Source organism: Trichechus manatus, unplaced genomic scaffold (assembly GCF_000243295.1).
Source record: "Trichechus manatus latirostris isolate Lorelei unplaced genomic scaffold, TriManLat1.0 scaffold00067, whole genome shotgun sequence".
NCBI lineage: Eukaryota > Metazoa > Chordata > Mammalia > Sirenia > Trichechidae > Trichechus > Trichechus manatus.
In genome coordinates, this window is record NW_004444003.1 from 5,619,616 (window position 1) to 5,640,901 (window position 21,286).

Here is a 21,286-nt window from a genome sequence, read left to right on the forward strand (position 1 = left end):
CAGTTCTACTCTGACACACATGGGGTTGCCATGAGTAGGCGTTGACTCCATGACAACTGGAAAAATCCCCATGTGCCCTCACATGGTAACTCCCCCAAAGTTATTGGCATAAAATAAATCAAGGGGCTGGTGTTCTGTCATTCACTTCTTTTGTTTATATTCTCTAGGGGTCATACAGGGTGTGCAGAAATGAATAACCATCTCGCTTACTTTATAGCTCCTGACCCTGCTGGGGGATAGCCTGCTGGGCTGAGCTCAGTCACCTCAGATCTCTGAGAAGCAAACGGCACAGAGGGAAAGATGAATATAATAGGCCTTCCAAAAGCAATCATCACGTGTAAAATTTTCATTCAATACCCTGGTGGAAGGAAGCAGAGATACAAATAAACCAAAAATTTGTATTTGCCTTGGGGATGAATTCTACATTGGAGAGAGGGTAGCAGATTTTCCTTTTGATTACTTTCTGCACAGGCTACTATTAAAATTTATAGCTAGTCCCTGAGTACACATCAGCTCACAGACTGGGAAGTCAGCCCAGAGGCCTGAGAACTCCACGGTTTGAGGGCATAGTACATACTTATACAAAAATTGGAAAGTTAACTTTTAATTTTCATTTGCCAAATGTGTGAGAAGGTTTATTTAAATTAAGTTTCTCAAAAGCTCAAAGAATTTTGATCACCTTCTTCTCTACACTGTGTGATCCAGCAACTATTAGGGAGTGACTTCTACAGCAGGCCATCTGGAGTAGATGTATAGTGTGTGCCCCACTGACCCTCATTCTCTCCCAGCCAACCATGACAGCCAGTCCTTCACAACCCAGTTTAGAAACTTCAGTCAGACATTTATTAGCTTGGTTGTAAAAACTCCATTAGCAGTCTGCCAATAATCAAACCTGATGTCCCTTGCACACTAGCAAAATTGTGTGGCAAGGAGTACTTTGTCCATTCCTTTGTATTGGACAACTGCCATGGAGTAGAAAGGTCGTTTCTTTAGGCTTGCTGATCCCACACTAGCCTCACGCCAGCCCAGCGTCTTCCTGTGAGGCAGTGTGGTCAACAAAAAGAGTATCTATGGTTTCATTATCAAGGAGACAGGATTTGGAATCCTCATTCTACACAGTCTCAGCAGTTTGACTTTGGGCAATACGTGGAACCTGAGTCTCAACTACTCGTCTATAAAATGGAGATAATAACAGTACCTACTCTATTGGGTTCTCATGAAGATTAAATGAAAATGTATAGAGGGTGCCTGGCCCAAAACTAGGTGTCCAATCAATGGTAGCTCTAATTATTTTTCTATTCATGAGTAGCACTCTTAGTAACAAGCTCCTCCTTTTCGAGGATACACTCTTATCTACCTTTCCAAACTCTGGCAAAGGAAAAAAAAAAAATTTCTAAACTCAACAGAAACCTGTAAAAACACTAGGAGACATTCATACCATGAGTCACTTGCCCTAGTAATCTGAATGAAGAATACAGCTTAGGTCTATATGGTTCTCTTTATCTCCAGAGTTGATACTAATCACGTTTATGGGCACATTCTACTCTAAGGTGAAATAAACTGGCTTAAAAAAAAAAAAGTTAGCCTTATAGGCAAGCTTGAGGACAAGATATTTAGCACATTTCTTGGGCCCCATTAGAGCAGAAGCCAGAGAGTAATATTTTTAGGTCCTGTCTTGGTCATCTAGTGCTGCTGTAGCAGAAATACCACAGGTGGATGGCCTTAACAAACAGAAGTTAACTATCTCACAGTCTAGTAGGTCAAAATTCAAATTCAGGGTGTCAGCTCCAAGGGAAGGCTTTCTCTGTCAGTTCTGGAGGAAGGTCCTTGTCATCAATCTTCCCCTGGACTAGGAGCTTCTCTGCACAGGAACCTGGGTCCAAAGGACACACTCTGCTCCTGGTGCTACTTTCTGGGTGGTATGAGGTCCCCAACTCTCTGCTTGCTTCCCTTTCTTTTTATTTCTTGTAAAACAAAAGGTGGTGCAGGCCACGGCCCAGGGAAACTCCCTTTACATTGGATCAGGGATGTGACCTGAGCAAGGGTGTTACATCCCACCCTAATCCTCTTTAACCACAGGCAGAGATTATGATTTACAATACATAGGAAAATCACAAAATGGAGGACAACCAAACAATACTGGGAATCGTGGGCTAACCAAGTTGACATATATTTTGGGGGGACACAATTCAATCCACGGCAGGTCCTAAGCCAGTGCGCTCAATTGGGGAACTCAAATACCTGATGCTAGTTTGGATTCTTTACCCGAAGCCAAGTAGAGTTCAGAAATGTGTCCCAAGAAGGTGATTTTTTTTTTAATTGTTGTAAAAATATATATAACACATTTGACAATTCAACATTTTTTACATGTATAATTCAGCAATATTGATTAATCACAGTGTGCAATCATCACCCATATCCATTGCTAAATTTCCCAACACCATAAACAGAAACTCAATGCTTTCTAAACAATGGCTCTCCTTTTCTGCTTCCCTCCTGCTCCTGGTAACCACTAATAAACTTTAGTCTCTATACATTTGCTTATTTTAGATATTTCATACAGTATTTATCCTTTTGTGACTGACTTATCAGGGAAGGTGATTCTTATTGGGTAGGAGTATATGTTCTGCTTCCCTTCCCACCTCTCTTCAGTTTGTATCTTCAGGTTTAGCCCAGGGTCTTGGTTTTGCAGGATCTCGGATGGCAAAAGCATTCATTACAGAAACATAAGGCACCTACCATATCCCCATCGGCACACAAAGGAAGAGTTAATCAATTTTTTTTTTTTTTCTTTTCTCAAACTGCGCGAAGTCTGGTTGGGAAGATAAAATTACCAGTCTCTATAAATATTTAATCTATTTAAATCACATAAAATTATTCCAAAGCCATAGGCATGACTATTTCTCAATAGAATCAAGAAGATTTTCAGTGTGAATATCTTGTGAAGATTTGAAACGTTTCACTTCTCTTGAGCAACTAGAATTAACTTCACTTTAGAGGACATTTCAGATTGGCACCCTTCTTCCATGCCTCAGTTTATCACCAGCTTCTCTTATATAATAAGGGTGATCCCTCACTTAAGGTCCTGTGAAGGAGGAATAGATCAAATACCGGGCTTTCTCTAATAGCTGGCCCAGCAGAGGTGCTTACTAATCTTCCACTTAAGTTGGTGCTTTGTTTTCCTCTCTATTCCATTATTCTCCATTTACCCTCTTCACTTACCTATGGAACCATGGCTATTAATATAGACCACATGCAGTGAAACCAATATTAATGCTATAAAAATAGAGTGTCTTCTATTACAATCAAGAGGCAGCTGTGGTGGTTGGAGAATCAGAAGGTGAGGGGTGTGGGTGGGCCTCTGAGTGCTGCCCGCTGGGCTCATTCCCCTTCCATTCCTCTGTTAATATCAGCTCAATGTGACCAGATGGGTTTTCTCTTCTGGATGAAGGCCTTGATTCCTTCCTGCCCATCCTGTTGGGCCAGGCTGTCCACCATGGTCTGGGAGGTGAGGCAGTAGGCTGTTTGAAGGTCTTGGGGCAGCTGCTTGTAGAACGTGGCTTTGCCCAAAGACATCACAGGCCGGCTCAAGGAAGCAATCTTCTTTGCTATCCTCATGGTCTCTTCCTCCAGCTGCTCTTCTGGCACTACCTTACTGAGCAAACCATGGGACAAGGCCTCCTGAGCAGAAATGGGCTCCCCAGTAAAAAGCATTTTTAAGGCAACCTAAGGGAGAAAACACGTGAGATTATTGAGACATTCTCCTTGTAACTCATTGCCATCTAATTCCGCCCTCTCCATTTCACTCTGCTGAGGCATCTGTATCCTGACTTACCTACAACCTCAGCCCAGTTATCTGCTTCCTCAGATAACATGTCATCCATCACCCCTAACGTCTTCAATACCCTAACTCCTGCCAGCTACAGGATCAGATCTTTCCAAGAACAAAGAAAATACAAGTGGCCCAGGAGAGGAAGGGACTCTTCATGTTCTCCTCTCTCCTTCCACAGATCTGATCACCTAGCCCCTGCTGAAGCAGGACATTTGATCTGCCTCTATCAAGGACCAAGCACAGGACATTGGCCACATCAGAAGGGATGAAACTGCAAACCCTGCAGCAGTGAAACCCATTATCTCCCTCCTCCAGCAGCCCCGACAAACCAGTGCAGTAGCTACTTCCCAGAGTGAGAAAAATTTTCACAGGTGCCATCACCTCAGCCTGATTTAAAAGACCAGCCTTCAGAGAAGGAGGGGGATTTAATGAAAACATCTTCCAGGGACCAGAAATAGAGCCGAGTATTTTACCTTACTAATAAATAAGATGTGGCAAGGAGAAGGTGCCCTCTTCCTTTCCACAAGCTCTCTTCCCCTCCCTGAAATTTTCAAGGCCTGCATAAAGAGGGAGTACATCTTCCTCACTCTGTTATGGTTTCCTCTATTTTATAAGCCTGCCACATATTGTGCACTAACCTCTATCCTGTAATTACACAAAGCCCGACTTCTCTAAACTCAAGCTTACAATTAAAACCAGGGTTTCCAGATGCACAATGAACAGACAGGGCCCAGAGGTACCTTTCCTATCACTCTAGCCTTTGCTCACACTCTTGCAACTCTGGTCGCATCCTTACTGTTCCTTGAAAACGCCAAGCATGCTGTCACGTCGGCGTTTGTACTTGCTGTTGCCTCTGTCTAGAATGCTCTTTCCCCAGGTATCCTTATGGTTTCTGCTTTCATCTCCTTCAGGTCTCTGATCATATGTCAACTTATAATGAGGTCCTCCATGATCATTCAATTAAAATTGTGAAACAAACTCCGGCACTATCCCCCTTTCTGCTTTATTTTTATCCTTTGTACTTTTCACCACTTCACATACTACATATTTTACACATGTATTTGTTTACTGTGTATCTCCACTAGTGTAAAAATGGCGTGGCAGAAGAGCAGGTGGGGGAAGACGCTGATGGGATTATATGATGCAGTTGTGAGTGTTGATTGTTAACAGTATTAGTTGTGATTGTAAAAACTGTAATTGTAGAAGCAGCAACTGTGAAAGAGTGGACTAAGCGGGAGGCATTGCTGGACTGGAGTACAGTGGCCAAACTTAAAGTCCCTTAAAGGTTTTGCTATGCCAATACCTCATGAGGCTCAGAGCAAGAGAATAATCTTCTCTCAGTTAAACTGTATCAGACACCAGAAAGGGTGAAGCCGAGATCACTTCTGGAGAACCTGACCAGATCAAATGGATACCTAGAGCAGACCTGAATGGCTGTGCCTGAGTAACTTCACCCTGAGGACTCTTTTGCTTTACTGAAGAACTAACTGTTAATGACTGTTTTGGACTGGTAAAATATTGGGAAGGGGAAGTGAATCCTTCAAGTATGAAAGGGCCAATGGCTAGAAGAGCCAGGGGGTGGCCTGCAGTGCAATTACTTAATATGGCCCTTCTAGCCATAGTCTTTATGACTTCCACACAATGATTGGGTGGGACTATGAAAATAAGGTGTATGGGACCTATGATGGTTAAGGTTATGTGTCAAGTTGGCTGGGTCATGATTTTCAGTGGCTTGGCAGTTATGTAATGACACAGTCATCTTCCATTTTATGATCTGATATAATTATCCTACATTTTGTGATGTGTTGTGAATCTCAGCTTCTATGCCTGTGGTTATGATCCCATTTTGGAGTGAGTTGTATGTTAATGAGGTAGGACTAGGGCGGGATGTATCTTGAGTCACCGCCTTATTAGAGGGTGTGACTCAAGCCACCACCCTTACCCCAGTCATCATCCTTGCCACCCTTATTCAAGTCATGCACTTACTTGAGTCACACCTTTTATCTTACAAGAGATAAAAGGAGATAGAAACAAGCATGGGGAGGGGGGTGCATTACCACCAAGAAGAAAAGCTTGAGTGGAACACATCCTTTGGACCCAAAATCCCTGTGCTGAGAACCTCCTAGACTCAGGAGCAGGCAGCTCTAACACCAGAGAAAGCACAAGACAGCAAGAAGCAACGGCAAGCACAACAGAGAACTGGCAGCAGCAGAACCAGAAGACTGGCGTGAGATGACACAGTAGGCTTCCTGCCCCACAGAGTGAAGGGGCTACAGTGGGTATGCCAACCTATGGAGCGAGAGAGCTAAGTGCCTTTGGGCAGGAGGCTTCCTGGTGGACTGGGGTGCCTCTGGGTACCTGTCAGTGGAGCTAGGCTTGCTAACCCACAGGGTGAGAGAGCTGAGAGCCTTTAGGCTGAGGCTTACAGGTAGAGTGGGGTGCCCCCAGGCACTTACCGGCAGAGCTAAAGAGATTTGTAATGCTTGCCTAAGCAGGGCAGAGGCCACGCTGAGAGGCAAAGGGGCCGAGGGCCAGAGACAAAGGCCTGCCTGCGGGCACAGCTGAGAAGAGGCTGTCTTGATTGAAGAACTGTATTCTGCGTCATTTCTGATCCTGAGTTATAACCTGCTACTTCCCTAACAAGCCCCATAATTGTGAGCATTGTCTGTGAGTTCTGTGTGGCCACTGCAATTATCGAACCCAGCAGAGAAGCAGAGTGCTGTGGGAGGGATGGCTGGTGTCAGAATTGCTAAAAAGGTTGGAGAGAGGAGGTATGTCCGACCTCTGCCTCACAGGAATCAGCCTTGGGCTGTTGATGCTGATAATGATTCTCTCTCCTCTTCTTGAAGTTACAGGAAGTCAGATGCCTCCACCACACCATTTTTACATCTAGGCAGGGATTTTTTTACTGTTCTGTTCATATCTGTATCTCCAGCAACAGAAGAGTGCCTTGCACATAGTAGGCAACCTAATAATGATGAATTATGAATTAGTGAATGATGGCAAATAGAGTACAGCAGAAGTGACGCTATGGTTCTTCTGAGGCTAAGTAAAAAAAGTAATACATCTTGTACCTGGTTCTTTCTTTTGAGATGCTCAGTGTTGGAACCCAGCTCCCATGCTGTGAGGAAGCCCAAGCTGCACTGAGAGACTAAGTTAAGTGTTCCAGCTGATAGGCCCAGCTCTGGTTCCAGCTGACAGCCAGCATCAACAGGCAGACATGTGAGTAAAAAAGCCTTCAGATGATTCCAGGTCCCAGCTATCACTCCCATAGTCTTCAAGTCATCCCAGCTGAGGCCACAGACATTGTAGAACAGAGATAAGTCTTCCTCACTGAGCACTGTCCACAATGCAGATTCATGAGCTAAATAAGTGATTGTTGTTATTTTGAGCCACTAAGTTGTGGATGGTTTGTTATGTGGTAACAGATAAGTCTCAAGTCCGTGGGCCAGGCGTCAGGCTGGAGGCTTCTCCTGACTTTCGTAGCTGCAGGGGCTGATAAACCCAAGATTGGCCAGTCAGATGGCAAGTTGCTGGCTCACAGGCTGAGGAGGCCAATGAATCCCAAGATAGTCAGCCAATACAGCAGGCTGCTGGCTCAAGTCCCAAGAACTAGAGATTAGATGATGATGAGCTGGATGCAGGATTCAGGGCAAGCAAAAGCCACCAAGCTTTGCCAGAACATCCAATATATTGGTTGCAGGCCACACCCCCAAGGAAACTCCCCTTACAACTGATTGGCTGATCACATCAGATCACATCATGGAGGTGATTACATTATATCACAAAATGGAAGATAACTACATCATTACTGTCTTAGGCTGGGTTCTCTGGAGAAGCAAAGCCAGTAAAGTGTAAGTATATATAGACAGAGATTTCTATCAAGAAAACAGCTCACGCGATTGTAGAGTCTAAAACGTCCCAAGTCCATGGATTAGGGTAGAGGCCTCTCCCAATTCACGCAGCCACAGAAGCTGGCAAACTCAAGGTCGGCAGGTTGGAGGGCAGGGCTCCCGCTCATAGGCTGTCAAGGTCAACGAATTCCAAGATCAGCAGACAAGACCGCAAGGTTTCTCCTGATTCATGTAGCTGCAGGGGCAAGTGAACCCAACATCAGCAGGTCAGGAAACAGGACCCTTGCTCATAGGCTGTGAAGATCGAGAAATTCCAAGATCGACAGGTAAGCTGCTAGCTCAAGTCCCAACAACCAGAGGTGAGAGGACAAGAAGCAGCTGCTGAATCTAGAACAAGCTAAAAACTTTGGCAAGGCAAGCAGGCAGAAAGTAACTGGCAGAAGGCAGAGAGATGAAGCTGAGGGGGCGGTGAGCTGCCATAGGCCCTGCCCCCACCAGTACCACTCAGCAGATTCCATTATGGGGGTGATCACATATCAAATTTCAACAGGGAAGTGATCACAACATTATACATCTACTAAAACACTGAGAATCATGGCCTAGCCAAGTTGACATACAATCTTAACCATCACAATTACATAACTGCCAAATCACATCATCACATAACTGCCAAACCACTGAGAATCACTGCCCAGCCAAGGTGACACAACCTTAACCATCACAGGGAACCACTGTCATTTAGATCAGCATTTCTCAACCGCAGTATTACTGACATTTTGAAATGGATAACTCTTTGTTGTGGGAGGTTGTCCTGTGTATTGAAGGATGTTTACCATCATTCCTGGCCTCTACCTACTAGATGTCACTATTGCCCTCCTTCCCCACTTGTGACACTGAAAATATCTCCAGACATTGCTAAATGTCCCTGGGGGGACTGACGTTACCCTCACTTTAAAACCACTGATTTTGATAGTTTGTAAAGCCATGAGACTAGATAGGACCACCTAGGGATTGAGCTTAGACAGAGGAGAAGAGGTCAAAAGCTGGGTCATAGGACTCTCTTGCCACCATGGGCATAAATGGAATCAACACTGGACGGGCAGTCAGGGACAAGGTGATACTCGACCTCATATCCTCCTCTATAAAGTTAAGGAATTGGACTAAATCTCAAATTTCTCCTGTTTTGGAAATTATGGTTTTATTTGTTGGAGGAAAGAGGAAAATGATACCGGTAGGTCACTTCAGAGAACACCATTTTTCAGTTGATAAGGAACAGCATTAGCACTCCAAAGAATTTTTTGAAGCCCCAGGTTGAACACTGAGCTAAAAACCAGGTCCTGCTGATTAACAGCTGATAGATAAGACCCTGCCAAGACATCCAGTGAGTAACAGTGAAGAGGCCAGGACAACTTTCTGCTCCATCCTTGCCCCAAGAATCACGTGTCAGCTGGGAATCTAGATCAGAAGTCAAGGTGAAAAAAGAGTCACTGCACCATCAAGCAGCTTCTTTTCCTCCATGAATAAAGGTGGCTCTCAGGGGATTTGTGTAGAACATGTATCAGGAAGTGGCCAATACTGAAAAGTTGAAGCAACATAAGAAAACAAAAACACTGAAGTAAGCTTATCAATCACTTTATAACGTGGATTGATTGAGATCTCAAATGACTTTCAAAGAGTAGGTAAGAATGGTATACAGAGCTGGAAGAAGGAAATAAAATTCAAAGTACTAATTGCTCCTTTCTGGCTGGCTCAGCAGGCAGGCACTTATTCATACTCAATGCAGTAGGAACTTGCAGTTTGGGCTTGTGATCTGTCCATGAGTACAGACCCCCTTATCAGATGCCTTCTGATAGATTCTTTCTTCAACTTCTGCTTTTCCTTTGATGCCCTTCTCTCGTGTCTTCAGCTTCTTTGTCTCTATTCTCTTTTTCACAGGCTCCCTTACACATTTATGAAGTGCCTGCCTGACTCAGATATTGTAGCTGCACAGGATTCCAAATGCCCCAAGAAGTCTTCAGTGAAAGCTGAAGCTCAGGACAAGGCCTGGGGCTGGGCCTAGTCGCAGGCCTGTTGAGTGTTGGTTCTCTGAAGGACCCCTGAGCAAGTCACTTCACATCTCTCACTTCCTCAACTGGGACACATGGGTACAACTGACTGTCTCCCAGGGATGCCGTGAGGAACAGCTAACTAATGACTGACTGCAGGGCACACTGCCACACTGAGTGCAATGGAAGTGCTAGAAAAAATTGGTCCACGTGAGCAAGACATAAGCCAAGGGAAATAATAGCGATGGTTTTGCTTGCAGAAGAGAAGCTCAAGGGACCTGGTACAACTCTGCATTTATGAAGGATGGTGATCAGCTTCTGTGAGGAGGGATTCGAATCAGAGCATAACGTTATCTTGTTTGTTCATTCATTCATTCATTTAACAACTATTTACGGAGAACCAACTGTGTGTCAAGTGTAGGAATACCATGAATTTATGTAGTAACATCTTAATTCCGAAGCAATTTCAAAAACTTTTTTTTTTTTTAAAGCTTATAAATGTCTAAATTGAATTACTCTGGGAGAGTATGGGCTTTTAACTTCTGGAAATGTATGAATAGGGAAGACCCCCTATCTGTTAGGGAGCCACGGTCCTGCTCATAGGCAGGAGGAACAATTAAGTGACCTCTTATATTCTCTTCTAGATAAGAGATATCTAATTTGATTTCAGGGTCTCTAAAGGTAAACAAAAAGGAAATGACCTTAAGCTATAACATAAGGGATTTTAATTAAACAGAAAAGATAACTTCCCCCTTCAGTTAGATAATTAAATAGTCAATCAGACAAAGAAAGACTGCCAGACATGTAGACAGTGACATCCAGAGATTGACAGACAGTCAAAACAAGAAAGACAGAAAGTCAGATAACAATCAGGTAAAGCACCCCTACTAAATTCTGGGCTCTGTGCTAGGAATAGTCAGAAATAAAATGGTGGACCATCCCTGCCTTTCCTATCACCTACAGTCTAGTGGTTATCCAAATCAAAAAACCAAACCCATTGTCGTCGAGTCAATTCCAACTCAGAGCGACCCTATAGGACAGGGTAGAACTGCCCCAATAAGGTTTCCAAGAAGCAGCTGGTGGATTCGAGCTGCCAACCTTTTAATTAGTAGCCGTAACTCTTTTTTTTTTTTTTTAATTTATTTTTTTATTGTACTTTAAATGAAGGTTTACAGAACAAATAGTTTCTCATTAAACAGTACACATATTGTTTTATGGCATTGGTTAACCCCACGAGATGTCAACGCTCTCCCTTCTCAAACTTGGAGGACTTTTTTTTTGTTTTTTGGTGAAAATATACATAGCCAAAGATACACTATTTCAAAAATGTCTACATGTACAATTCAGCGACATCGATTACATTCTTCCAGCTGTGCTGATATTCTCACTATCCTTTTCCAAATTATTCTATCACCATTAGCAGCCGTTGTTAACTCTTAATCACTGCACCACCAGGGCTCCTAGTAGTTCTCAGGGGTACTAAATTCTGAAATCACTTTACATGGAAATATTTTAGAAGATGAAAGATACTCATCTTTCTGGAATACTCTAAATGAAGACTTGCCTGAAGGAAGGTGGAGGGACCACATCATTGGGCCAAGTCCCTTCTACTCTTGGAATCATTATCACTTATATTTGGTGTAAACTTTTTTTTATTATCACTATCTTAGTTATCTTGTGCTGCTAAAACAGAAATACCACAAGTGGGTGGCTTTAACAAACAAAATTTTATTTTCTCACAGTTTAGGAGGCTCGAAGTCTGAATGCAGGGTGCCAGCTCTAGGGGAAGGCTTTCTCTCTGGGGGAACGTCCTTGTCTCTTTGATGTTCTGCTCCTGGGTCTGGCATCTCTCTTCCCCCATTTCTACTTCTTTCATGCTTGTGTAATCTCTTTTATATCTCAAAAGAGACTGACTCAAGACACACTCTACATTAAACCTGTTTCATTAACATAACAAGGACGACCCATTCCCAAACTGGATTATAACCAGAGGCATAGAGGTTAGGATGTACAACATATAATTTTGGGGGACATAATTCAATCCATAACAATGATTTACACAAGTTTCACTTAACAATAAAAAATCTTAATAATTAAGTAGTAAGAAGTTTTATTATGTCCCCCTACTCATCCTCTTCCACTTCATATAAAGTGACAGAATATACTGTGAAGAGGGGTAATGAGGAATAGGGATAATGGAGAGGGATAATGATATGTATTGAGTCTCTGGGCAGACATTCCTCTTTGGGCTTCCCAATCTGACTCTGATGGCCCTGCTTGGTGATGAGACTGACAGGGACTCCCTCTCTGTCTGGAGTCAGGCATATAGGCTCTGCTTCTGCAGTGTCTTCTCACACCCATGCGGCACAACAAAGACATACTGCCCTCCCAGGATGTGTCCCAGGAGAGGAATGTCAGTTTTTTAAAAACAAGTAAGTCAAGAGAAGAGCTAAAGAGCCCAGGAAGACGGCAAGGGGATTGATTGGTTGAGTGACTTTCTTATTGTGAACTAATGGAAGCATCTGAAGAGATGTGAACGGGAGAGAAAAGGGCTCTGTTGCTCTTTCAGTAATTAAGGCAACGCTGAACTAGGTCAGCCCAGAGAACTGTGGTGTGCTAGCCTCCTCTGCCAATTTGGAGACAAAACTTGGAAGGGGTGGAGGAAGTCTCCTCAATTACTACGGCTGCTTCTACTATCCTGGCACTTCTCCCTTCAGTCAGGAAGACCAAGAAGGTTTTAATGGGATTAACACGCTCTGGAATAAACATCAAGAACCAGCAGGGCTGGACTGAGTTTCTAAGTCATTGGCTTCCTAAGTCACTCCGGCCAGGCTTATCCCCCTCTCTGGGCCTCAGTTTCCTTATCCACCTAGTAGGGTAATACTATTTAGACACATACTGATTTATAGAAATTTTACCAAGACAGATCAGATAATAGAGTGGCATTCCCTAAGAAACAAAGGTCTATTTATTTTATAGCTAATCAGCACAGTCTTTGCTTAGTGTTTAAGTTTCTATGCAGTATATCCTACATGGAAATAGTTTAAAAGATGAAAATACACCCTCTCACCCTTTTCCCTAAATCTACTTCTGTTGCCCTTTTGGGTGGCATGTCTTTGGTCATCCTAAGAAGTTGATGATTAATTGTTCCTTCTGTCAGGGGTGGAGCCCTGGTGGCACAGTGGTTAAGAGCTCGGCTGCTAACCAAAAAGTCAGCAGTTCAAATCCACCAGCTGCTCCCTGGAAACTCTGTGGGGCAGTTCTTCTGTGTCCTATAGAGAATCCACTATGGCAAAAGGTTTTTGGTTTTGTGTTGGGGTATTTGCATTAAAAGTAACAAACAAAACTTGAGGCCAAGGCTTAACCCCGAGGCAGTGTGACTTAGTGGAAAGACCTGGGGTTTGGAGTCAGATGGACCAGAGTTCCAATCCCAGATCTGCCCCTTCCTAACTACAAGACTTTAAGTGAAAATTTTAACCCTTCTGTTTCCTCATCTGAAAAATGAGAATAGGTACATCTATCCTTCTGCGGTGTTGTGAAGATTATAGATAATTATGTAAAGCTTACAGTGCTTGGTACTAAGCAGGTACCTAATATATTTAGTAGCTATTATTAACAGGCTTATTTCAACAGTTAAACTCTGATGGGCACAGGAAGCGCTGGGGAGCTTTTTAAACTGCAGATTCAGACATGGCAGGTGTGTTGATGAGCAGAGACTGCATTTCTCACAGGCTCCCTGGTATGCACACCACACTCTAAGTAGCAAGCACTCTTCCCAGCTTGGGAATTCTACTCTGTTCTAATTAGCCTACTAGGAAATCAGAGCCTACAGATACACAAAGTTAAAATGGGTAAATAGGTGGAAGCAAGAGTTTCTACCGCTGAGAAATGACTGGTTTGGCAGGATGAGTTTCTGATTTTTCATATGCTCTCTTGTTTGAGGCGCTGGCTCTAAACTCCTGAACCAGGCCAGCTCTGACTGGGGCAAGCAGCAGCTGCACCAGGCAGGTTGTTTGGATGGTGCAATGAAGATGCATTATTTAACTCACGTCAAAGCAGAGGAACATTTTACAAACGTGGAAAATTATTCATCCCCAGGCTCAGTCTGGCTTGAATACAAGGGCTCTACTCTGTCTTTCCAGCTTCTGGTGCAGAAATAGCAGCTAAGCAGCTTCCCTGGAGACCAGCAGAGGGCACTGGTGACCCACACATGTTATCTTACCAGTCGCTGTCAAGTAGATTTTGACTTACAGTAACATGAGTTTCACAGTATCTTTGATGTGGTGAAAAACAGGTGAAATTTTGCAGTACAGATTAGTAAGTAAGCGCAAGTAAGCCCTGCGTACCTTGCTTATTGAGTAATATGTCCCGGTGTGTTAGGGTAGAACTGTGCTCCATGGGGTTTTCAGTGACTGATTTTTTGGAAGTAGATCACCATGCCTTTCTTCCAAGGCACCTCTGGGTGGCCTTGAACCATCAACCTCTCAGCAGCTGAGTATGTTAACCATTTGTGCCACCGTGAAAAGAGCAGGAACTCCCTTTCCAGTCCAATTTGGAAAAGCACACTGTGGATGTACACGGGGACACGTCCCACACGCCCATAACTCAGTGAACCTGTATGTGAATGTGTCTGTCAGAGTGCAATCCAGCAAGGACGACAGACAGGCAGGTAGGCGTTTTTTGGTAGAGCTGGGATTTTTATGTATTCCTGTTTTTCCTGCTAAAATGGGCCACGTCACATCTGCAGATCCAGGAATCCGGCAAAGGCCTTACATTCTGACAGACTTTTCCTCCGACTAAATCTCTATTATTAGCACTGTGATTTTGGCTCATGAGTGTTAACCCCAAACTAGTCACCTGATTTATACCTCCAAGTAGCATAGCGTTAATGAGCCCAACGTGTAAAAACATCTACTGATAGAACTCTGAAATACTCTCAGTTAGTTCGAAAAAGAAAAATCTGAAGGCTGGAAAACAAGAATGTTGTAACTGTCTCCGAGGCCTTCTGGGGATCAGAACATCAGGAACACAGTCCAGGAATTTGAGTAGGACAATACAGGGGATTCTCTGCCCCTGTCTCCGGAGCAGGCCTGGCCCTGACCAAAATTCTCCTTGAGAGGGAAAAGCTACTTTGGTTCTTACAACATCCCTCACCATTACTCTGTCACTGGAAAATTATGCAATGCAGTTCTGAGAATTTGGCTTCCTGGAAACTTAAGGCCTGTTTTTGTAACATTTTTTTCCCTCTTTTTGCTCAAAACTAATTTAAAATTTGACAAATATGATACAGTGTTTAGGTTTCTAGGATGCATGCTGTCATGGATTGAATTGTGTCCCCCAAAAAATGTGTGTAGCAACTTGGCTGGGTCATGATTCCCAGTATTGTATGACTGTGTTATCTGATGTGATGTCCTTATGTGTTGTAAACTCTACCACTATGACGAGATTATATGTGATCTCCTCATGTGTTGTAAATTCTATCACCGTGATGAGTTTATACTGATGAGGTTGACAAGATCAGTGTCTTAATGCAATCTCTTTTGAGATATAAAAGAAAGAAGCAAGCAGAGATACATGGGAACCTCATACCACCAAGAAAGCAGTGCTGGGAGCACAGCGCATCCTTTGGACCTGAGGTTACTGTGCAGAGATGCTCCCAGTCCAGGGGAAGACCGATGACATGGACTTTCCTCCAGAGCTGATGGAGAAAGCGTTCCCCTGGAGCTGATGCCCTGAATTTGGACTTGTAGCCTACTGGACTGTGAGAGAATACATTTCTCTTTGTAAAGCCATCCACTTGTGGTATTTCTGTTGGAGCAGCACTAGATGACTAAGACACATGCATTATGATAAGTCTTGATTTCAGAACTGTTTTGTTTGTTTTTAAGAAAGAATGGATTCTTATCCTGACGGTAGTACTCATTTAAAGGTTTCAGATGCATTAGCGTGGAACCCTTCCAGCACATCAGGTGCTGAAGAAGATGAACAGCTGTCGGGCAGGCAAACCAGCACAACCGCCTTTACTATGCAAAGGTCTTATGATCTGATTTGCACAATTATAAGTTAGTTTATTAGTAAACCCTGCCAATAGTTTGGTAATGGATTTTAATTTAATGTCCTGGTAGGGACTTAAGAAATATTTACTGAATGAACATACTTACATTTAGCAATCAAAAACAGCCTCAGTGTAAAGATATTTTAGTGAGCTGTTATATTTTAACAGGTCACCCTTTGCAGTCTGGAGCCCACTTTCAGTCAGCTTTTTTTTTTTTTTTTTAATTGTACTTTAGATGAAGGTTTACAGAACAAATAGTTTCTCATTAAACAGTAAACATACTGTTTTATGACATTGGTTAACAACTCCATGACATTTCAACACTCTCCCTTCTCAACCTTGGGTTCCCTATTACCAGCTTTCCTGTCCCCTCCTGCTTTCTATTCTTATTGACTCTCCTTTGTAAATGACTTATCGTTTTTCCCTAGCCGCTCTTAAAATTCTCTCTTTATCTTTGGTTTTGGCAAGTTTGATTATAATTTGTCTTGGCAACTTTCTTTTGGGATCTACCTTACGTGGGGTTCGATGAGCAACTTGGATATCTTGTCATCTTTCACGATAACAGGGAAGTTTTCTGCCAACAAATCTTCAACAATTCTCTATGTATTTTCTGTTATCCCTCCCTGTTCTGGTACTCCAATCACTCGTAGGTTACTCGAGTCCCAAATAATTCTTAGGGCTTTTTCATTTTTTTTTTTAACCCTTTTATCTGATTTTTCCTCAAATAAGTTGGCATCAAGTACTTTATTTTCAATCTCACTAATTCTGACTTTCATTGCCTCAATTCTGCTCCTATGACTTTCTATTCAGTTGTCTAATTCTGACACTTTATTGTTAATCTTCTGGATTTCTGATTGCTGTCTCTCTGTGGATTCTTGCAGCCTGTTAAATTTGTCATTATGCTCTTCTCTAATCTTTTTAATTTCCTCTATTGCGTGTTCTGCGTTTTGCTTAATTTCCTTCCTAATTTCTTGAAGAGTTCTGTATGTTAATCTTTTGTATTCTGCCTCTGGTAATTTCAAGAAATTTTCCTCCTCTGGAAAATTTCTAGATTCTTTATTTTGGGAGCTTGCTGAAGCCATCATGGATTGCTTCTTTATGTGATTTGATATTGACGGTTGTCTCCGAGCCATCAATAAGTTATTATATTTATTTATGTTTGCCTACTGTGTTCTAGCTTCTTGTTTTGTTTTAATATGCCCAAATAGGCTGCTCATATGAGCTAGTTTGATTATTGGCACCTTTGAAGCTCTAATGTCCTGTCACCAGGTGGTTAGATCTTTTACTAGGTACCTGAGCTCAGGAGTCCATCCACTCCTCCTGTGTGGATTCAGCTCAGGTGCCCAGGTAGATAGCCACCAAGTGTGTGGTGCAGACTCTCACTTACAGTCCTAGACAGGCATGGCTGATTGGTGTAGGCGCAGGCATCTGGCTGCAGCAGGGGGATACACTCTGAGCAAGGCAGGGGGCTGATGGCTGCCCCCAAGTGTCCAGGAGGAAGGCATGTCCCTGTTCCCTAGAGCGCGTAGGTGGGTGGGTTTTGCAGCTGGACTATGAGCACCCAATGCTGTTGGCTGTAAGGACTGGCGGGCACATCTTATCCTTGGGTCCCTATTGCAGTTGGCTAGGTGGTGTGGGTGCACCCACCAGTCCTCAGACCCCTGATGTGTGTAGGTGAAGACCCTGCTTAATGGGCAGAGCAGTGTCAAATGTCATGAACCTGCCACTTCACAGCTGAAACAATTCAAGTTAGAGTTCAGGAATGTACCCTACTGTACTGGGGTAATGAGGGCCTATGCTGTTGAAATGGGCCCACACAAGTCTCTGCAGGTGGAAAGGCACTCAAAGTCTGTGGATCCCTTATGCCTGTGCCTAGGCAAAGGAGCTGTGCCTACCCTGGGTTCCTGGCTTATGGGAGCTGGCAGTTTATTTTTTCCCATTTGTTAATTTGTTCACTCTCCAAGGCCGGGAGAATGGCTCAGGGCATGTGATGGATCCTACTTCTGGCTCAGGGGACTCGGCAATTGCTGAAGCCGGTCTGTGACCCAGTGCAGAGCAGGAAGCCGGCAGGTAAACGAGAGAGAGATTTTTCCCTAAGGGGGGTGTTTTTGATCTGCGTGGTAGGCCATACTTAAGTACTTATCTTTCGCCAATCGTGGACTGCTTCTCATGGTTCTGGGTGGCTGAGTAGACTCTCTGGTGCTGGGTCTCTCCCAGTGTGGAAAATGTGCCTCCTGAGCACTGCCCCTTGCTTGCCTCACCGCTCACCCATGAGCTGCTGAGGCTTGAAGGGCTCACGTTCTCACCGGATCAGGTCTGGCAACTCCTTGCTGCTTCCGAACCATCTCTCCCTCCCCCTGCCACTCAGTCCGGTTCCGCAACTTTGCCTTACATGTTCAGGGCTCCTAGATTGTCAAATAAAATTGATTCAATTTTTCGGGTCTTTGTTGTAAGAGGGTCCATCAGAAGCATCTGACTACTCTGCCATCTTGGCCCTGCCTCCCACCTCTTGCCTTCTAGTCCTTGTCCCTGGGCTGTTATACCCCATTAGTCTCCTTTTGTTTTATGGGGCTGTCTAATCTTTGGCTGAAAGGTGAACCTTAGGAGTGACTTCATTACTGAGCTAAAAGGGTGTCAGGGGGCCATACTCTCAGGGTTTCTTCAGTCTCTGTCAGGCCAGTAAGTCTGGTCTTGTTTTTGTGAGTTAGAATTTTGTTCTACATTTTTCTCCAGCTCTGTCCAGGACCCTCTGTTGTGATCCCACTCAGAGCAGTCAGAGGTGGTAGCCGGGCACCATCTAGTTGTACTGGACTCAGTCTGGTGGAGGCCGTGCTAGTTGTGGTCCATTAGTCCTTTGGACTAATCTTTCCCTTGTATCCCTTGCTCCTGAAGGGGTGAGACCAGCAGAGTATCTCAGATGGCTGCTCACAGGCTTTTAAGACCCCAGACGCTACTCGCCAAGGTAGAATGCAGAACATTTTCTTTATAAACTATGTTATGCCAATTGAGCTAGATGTTCCCCAAGACCATGGTCCCCACAGCCCTCTGCCCAGCAATTCAGTCCCTCAGGGAGTTTGGATGTGTCTATGGAGCTTCCATAACCTTGCCTTGTACAAGTTGTGCTGGCTTCCCCAGTATTGTGTACTGTCTTAATCCTTCACCAAAGTTACCACTTACCTATTGTCTATTTAGTATTTACCCCCCTACCCCTCAGCCAGTTTTTATAAGTGTGTGTGCTTGTAGGTGTCTGTCTTCAGAATTTACGCACACACATTGCTATAAAAATTAATAAGGAGGCAATGTAAAAGAAAGGAGTACTTCCCTAAACTTCTTGGTCCCGCTGCTTGATTTCCCTTGGGCCTCATTTCTTTTGTGCCTTAGGCATATGGGCAACTGCTAATTTTCGTAGTTAATGCTAAAATAGATAATATATTCTAGAAAGCAAATTAGGTTCCCTACTTGCTATGGTGTATGACTTTGCTCCTTTTTAACAGACTTCTAATTGAGAATGAAGATGCACTTTTTCTAGAACAAGGACACTGCTGGTTTAGATGTTCAATAAATATTATTTCATGATGTTATAGGAAGAAATAAAGCTTCATGAAGAAAATGGATTTCACTGTGGTTAGCAATGACAAAACAGCTTTTGGAACATAGCTCCTTCTTGGGCAAATTTAACGTACTATTCACAGGACTATTCATGTTCCTCAGATGCAACCATGGTCAACCAGACACACTCAGTAAATAAGCTACTTTAAGTCCTTTCTGGAGCAAGTCAGATTATCAACAGACAGACAATAAGTCAGTAACACTATTATCCTAGCCTCTTGATACTGGCATTACTTCAGTATGCTGTTATATCTCATGGGCAACCATTCAGTGCAACAAAACTGAGTCTCAATTACATTTCAAATAAGATTACAAAAATATGTACCTTTACAGAAACAACAAAGCAAAAAACAAGAAATCGAACTAGTCATATTGAGGGGAATGCAAGATCAAAATGCGGTAACTTCAAAATTGATGTTTACTGTAAGAAGCTAAACAGAACAGGCAGTTGGTTGTTCCCTCCCTAACCAAAGACATTAGAAAGAATATTTGGTACATCTAGCCATATATGCTCTGGGCAGAATGTCCTGATATAAATGGCATTTTGACAAGCTAATTCTGAAACTAACCATCACAAGAGCTAGAATATTAAAACTAGAGAAGGGGCCAAAGGAAGTTAAATTACCTTTCTAGGCACTGTTCTTCCCAAGGCAACCCCTGGGGTGGAACAGAAGAGCCCAATGTTCACACCAGGAGTGGCAAAAGAGGACTTGTCACTCGCCACGGCGATGTCACAGCTGGCAACCAGCTGGCAACCAGCAGCTGTGGCCAAGCCATTCACCATGGCAATGACGGGAACCGGGTGATTCTGGATCTGCATCATGACCTGAAGGAAGAAAGACACCATTTCACTTCCATCCAAGAGTGAGGTACAATATTAATACCTATTACTGCATGTGACTTTACTGTTTTCAGAGTACCTTTCCTATGCATTATTTCACCAGATTCTATGAAAAAAGGGAAAAGGAAGGCACGAAAATAACTGCTGCTGTTAGTCGCCAACAAGTTGATTCCAACTCATAGCGAACCCATGTGTGTCAGAGTAGAACTGTGCTGTATAGGGATTTCAATTCGGAATTGACTTGATGGCAATGGGTTTAACGGGTGACCTTTCAGAAGCAGATTGCAAGGCCAGTCTTCCGAGATGCCTCTGGGTGGGTTTTAACTGCCAACCTTTCAGCTAGTAGTCGATTGCTTAACCATTTGCACCAGCCAGGGACTCCACAAAAAGAACTAACTTGTATTAACTATCTACTATGAACTGGACTACAAAATTTGGTCTTCATGAGAACCTCATGAGGAAGGAACCCTATTTTACCACAAGGACACCAAGGTTCAGAGAGGGCAACTGCTTTACCTAAAGTCACATAAACTGTAAATGGTGGATCTAGGATTTGAACCCATATCTGTCTGCCTCCCCAAGCCCATACTCCTTCCACCATAGCATGGTGCCTCTGTGAGTGTTCAATTCACTCTGACTGCTGCTCTAGCAGCCTCAGTGAAGAAAAGTGCTGATTTTGTAACTATGGAAACAAACAAACAAAAAGCTTTCACAAATAGTTCTGTTTTAACCACGCCTGTGTGCAGCTCTAAGGAGCCCTGGTGGCGCAGTGGTTAAGCACTCAGCTGCTAACCAAAAGGTTGGCAGATCAAACCCACCAACTGCTCTGCGGGAGAAAGATGTGGCAGTCTGTTTCCATAAAGATTACAGCCTTGGAAACCCTATGCGCAGTTCTACTCTGTCCTATAGGGTTGCTATGAGTTCGAATCCACTCAACGCAACAGGTTTGGTTTTTGGTCTTGTGTGTAGCTCTTGTGTTAAAAGTCACAAACTGATATTTGGTGCCTCCTTGAAAAATTAAGGTAGAAAAGGGGCTTGAAGGCAATTTCC

General features: G+C 43.5%; 1 protein-coding gene across 1 annotated transcript in view; it reads right to left on the bottom strand.

Moving 5' to 3' along the window:
* Nucleotides 1–2,297: 2,297 nt before the first annotated feature.
* The window catches only part of ECHDC3 (enoyl-CoA hydratase domain containing 3), a 32,729-nt gene continuing 13,740 nt past the window's right edge, over nt 2,298–21,286 (bottom strand). Inside the window, exons 4-5 of the mRNA XM_004379691.2 lie at nt 20,021–20,221; nt 2,298–3,726 (exon numbers count right to left, since the gene is read on the bottom strand). Of these exons, the coding sequence (XP_004379748.1) occupies nt 3,415–3,726; nt 20,021–20,221 (513 nt within the window). The 3' untranslated portion in view covers nt 2,298–3,414. The remainder of the gene's footprint in view (nt 3,727–20,020; nt 20,222–21,286) is intronic.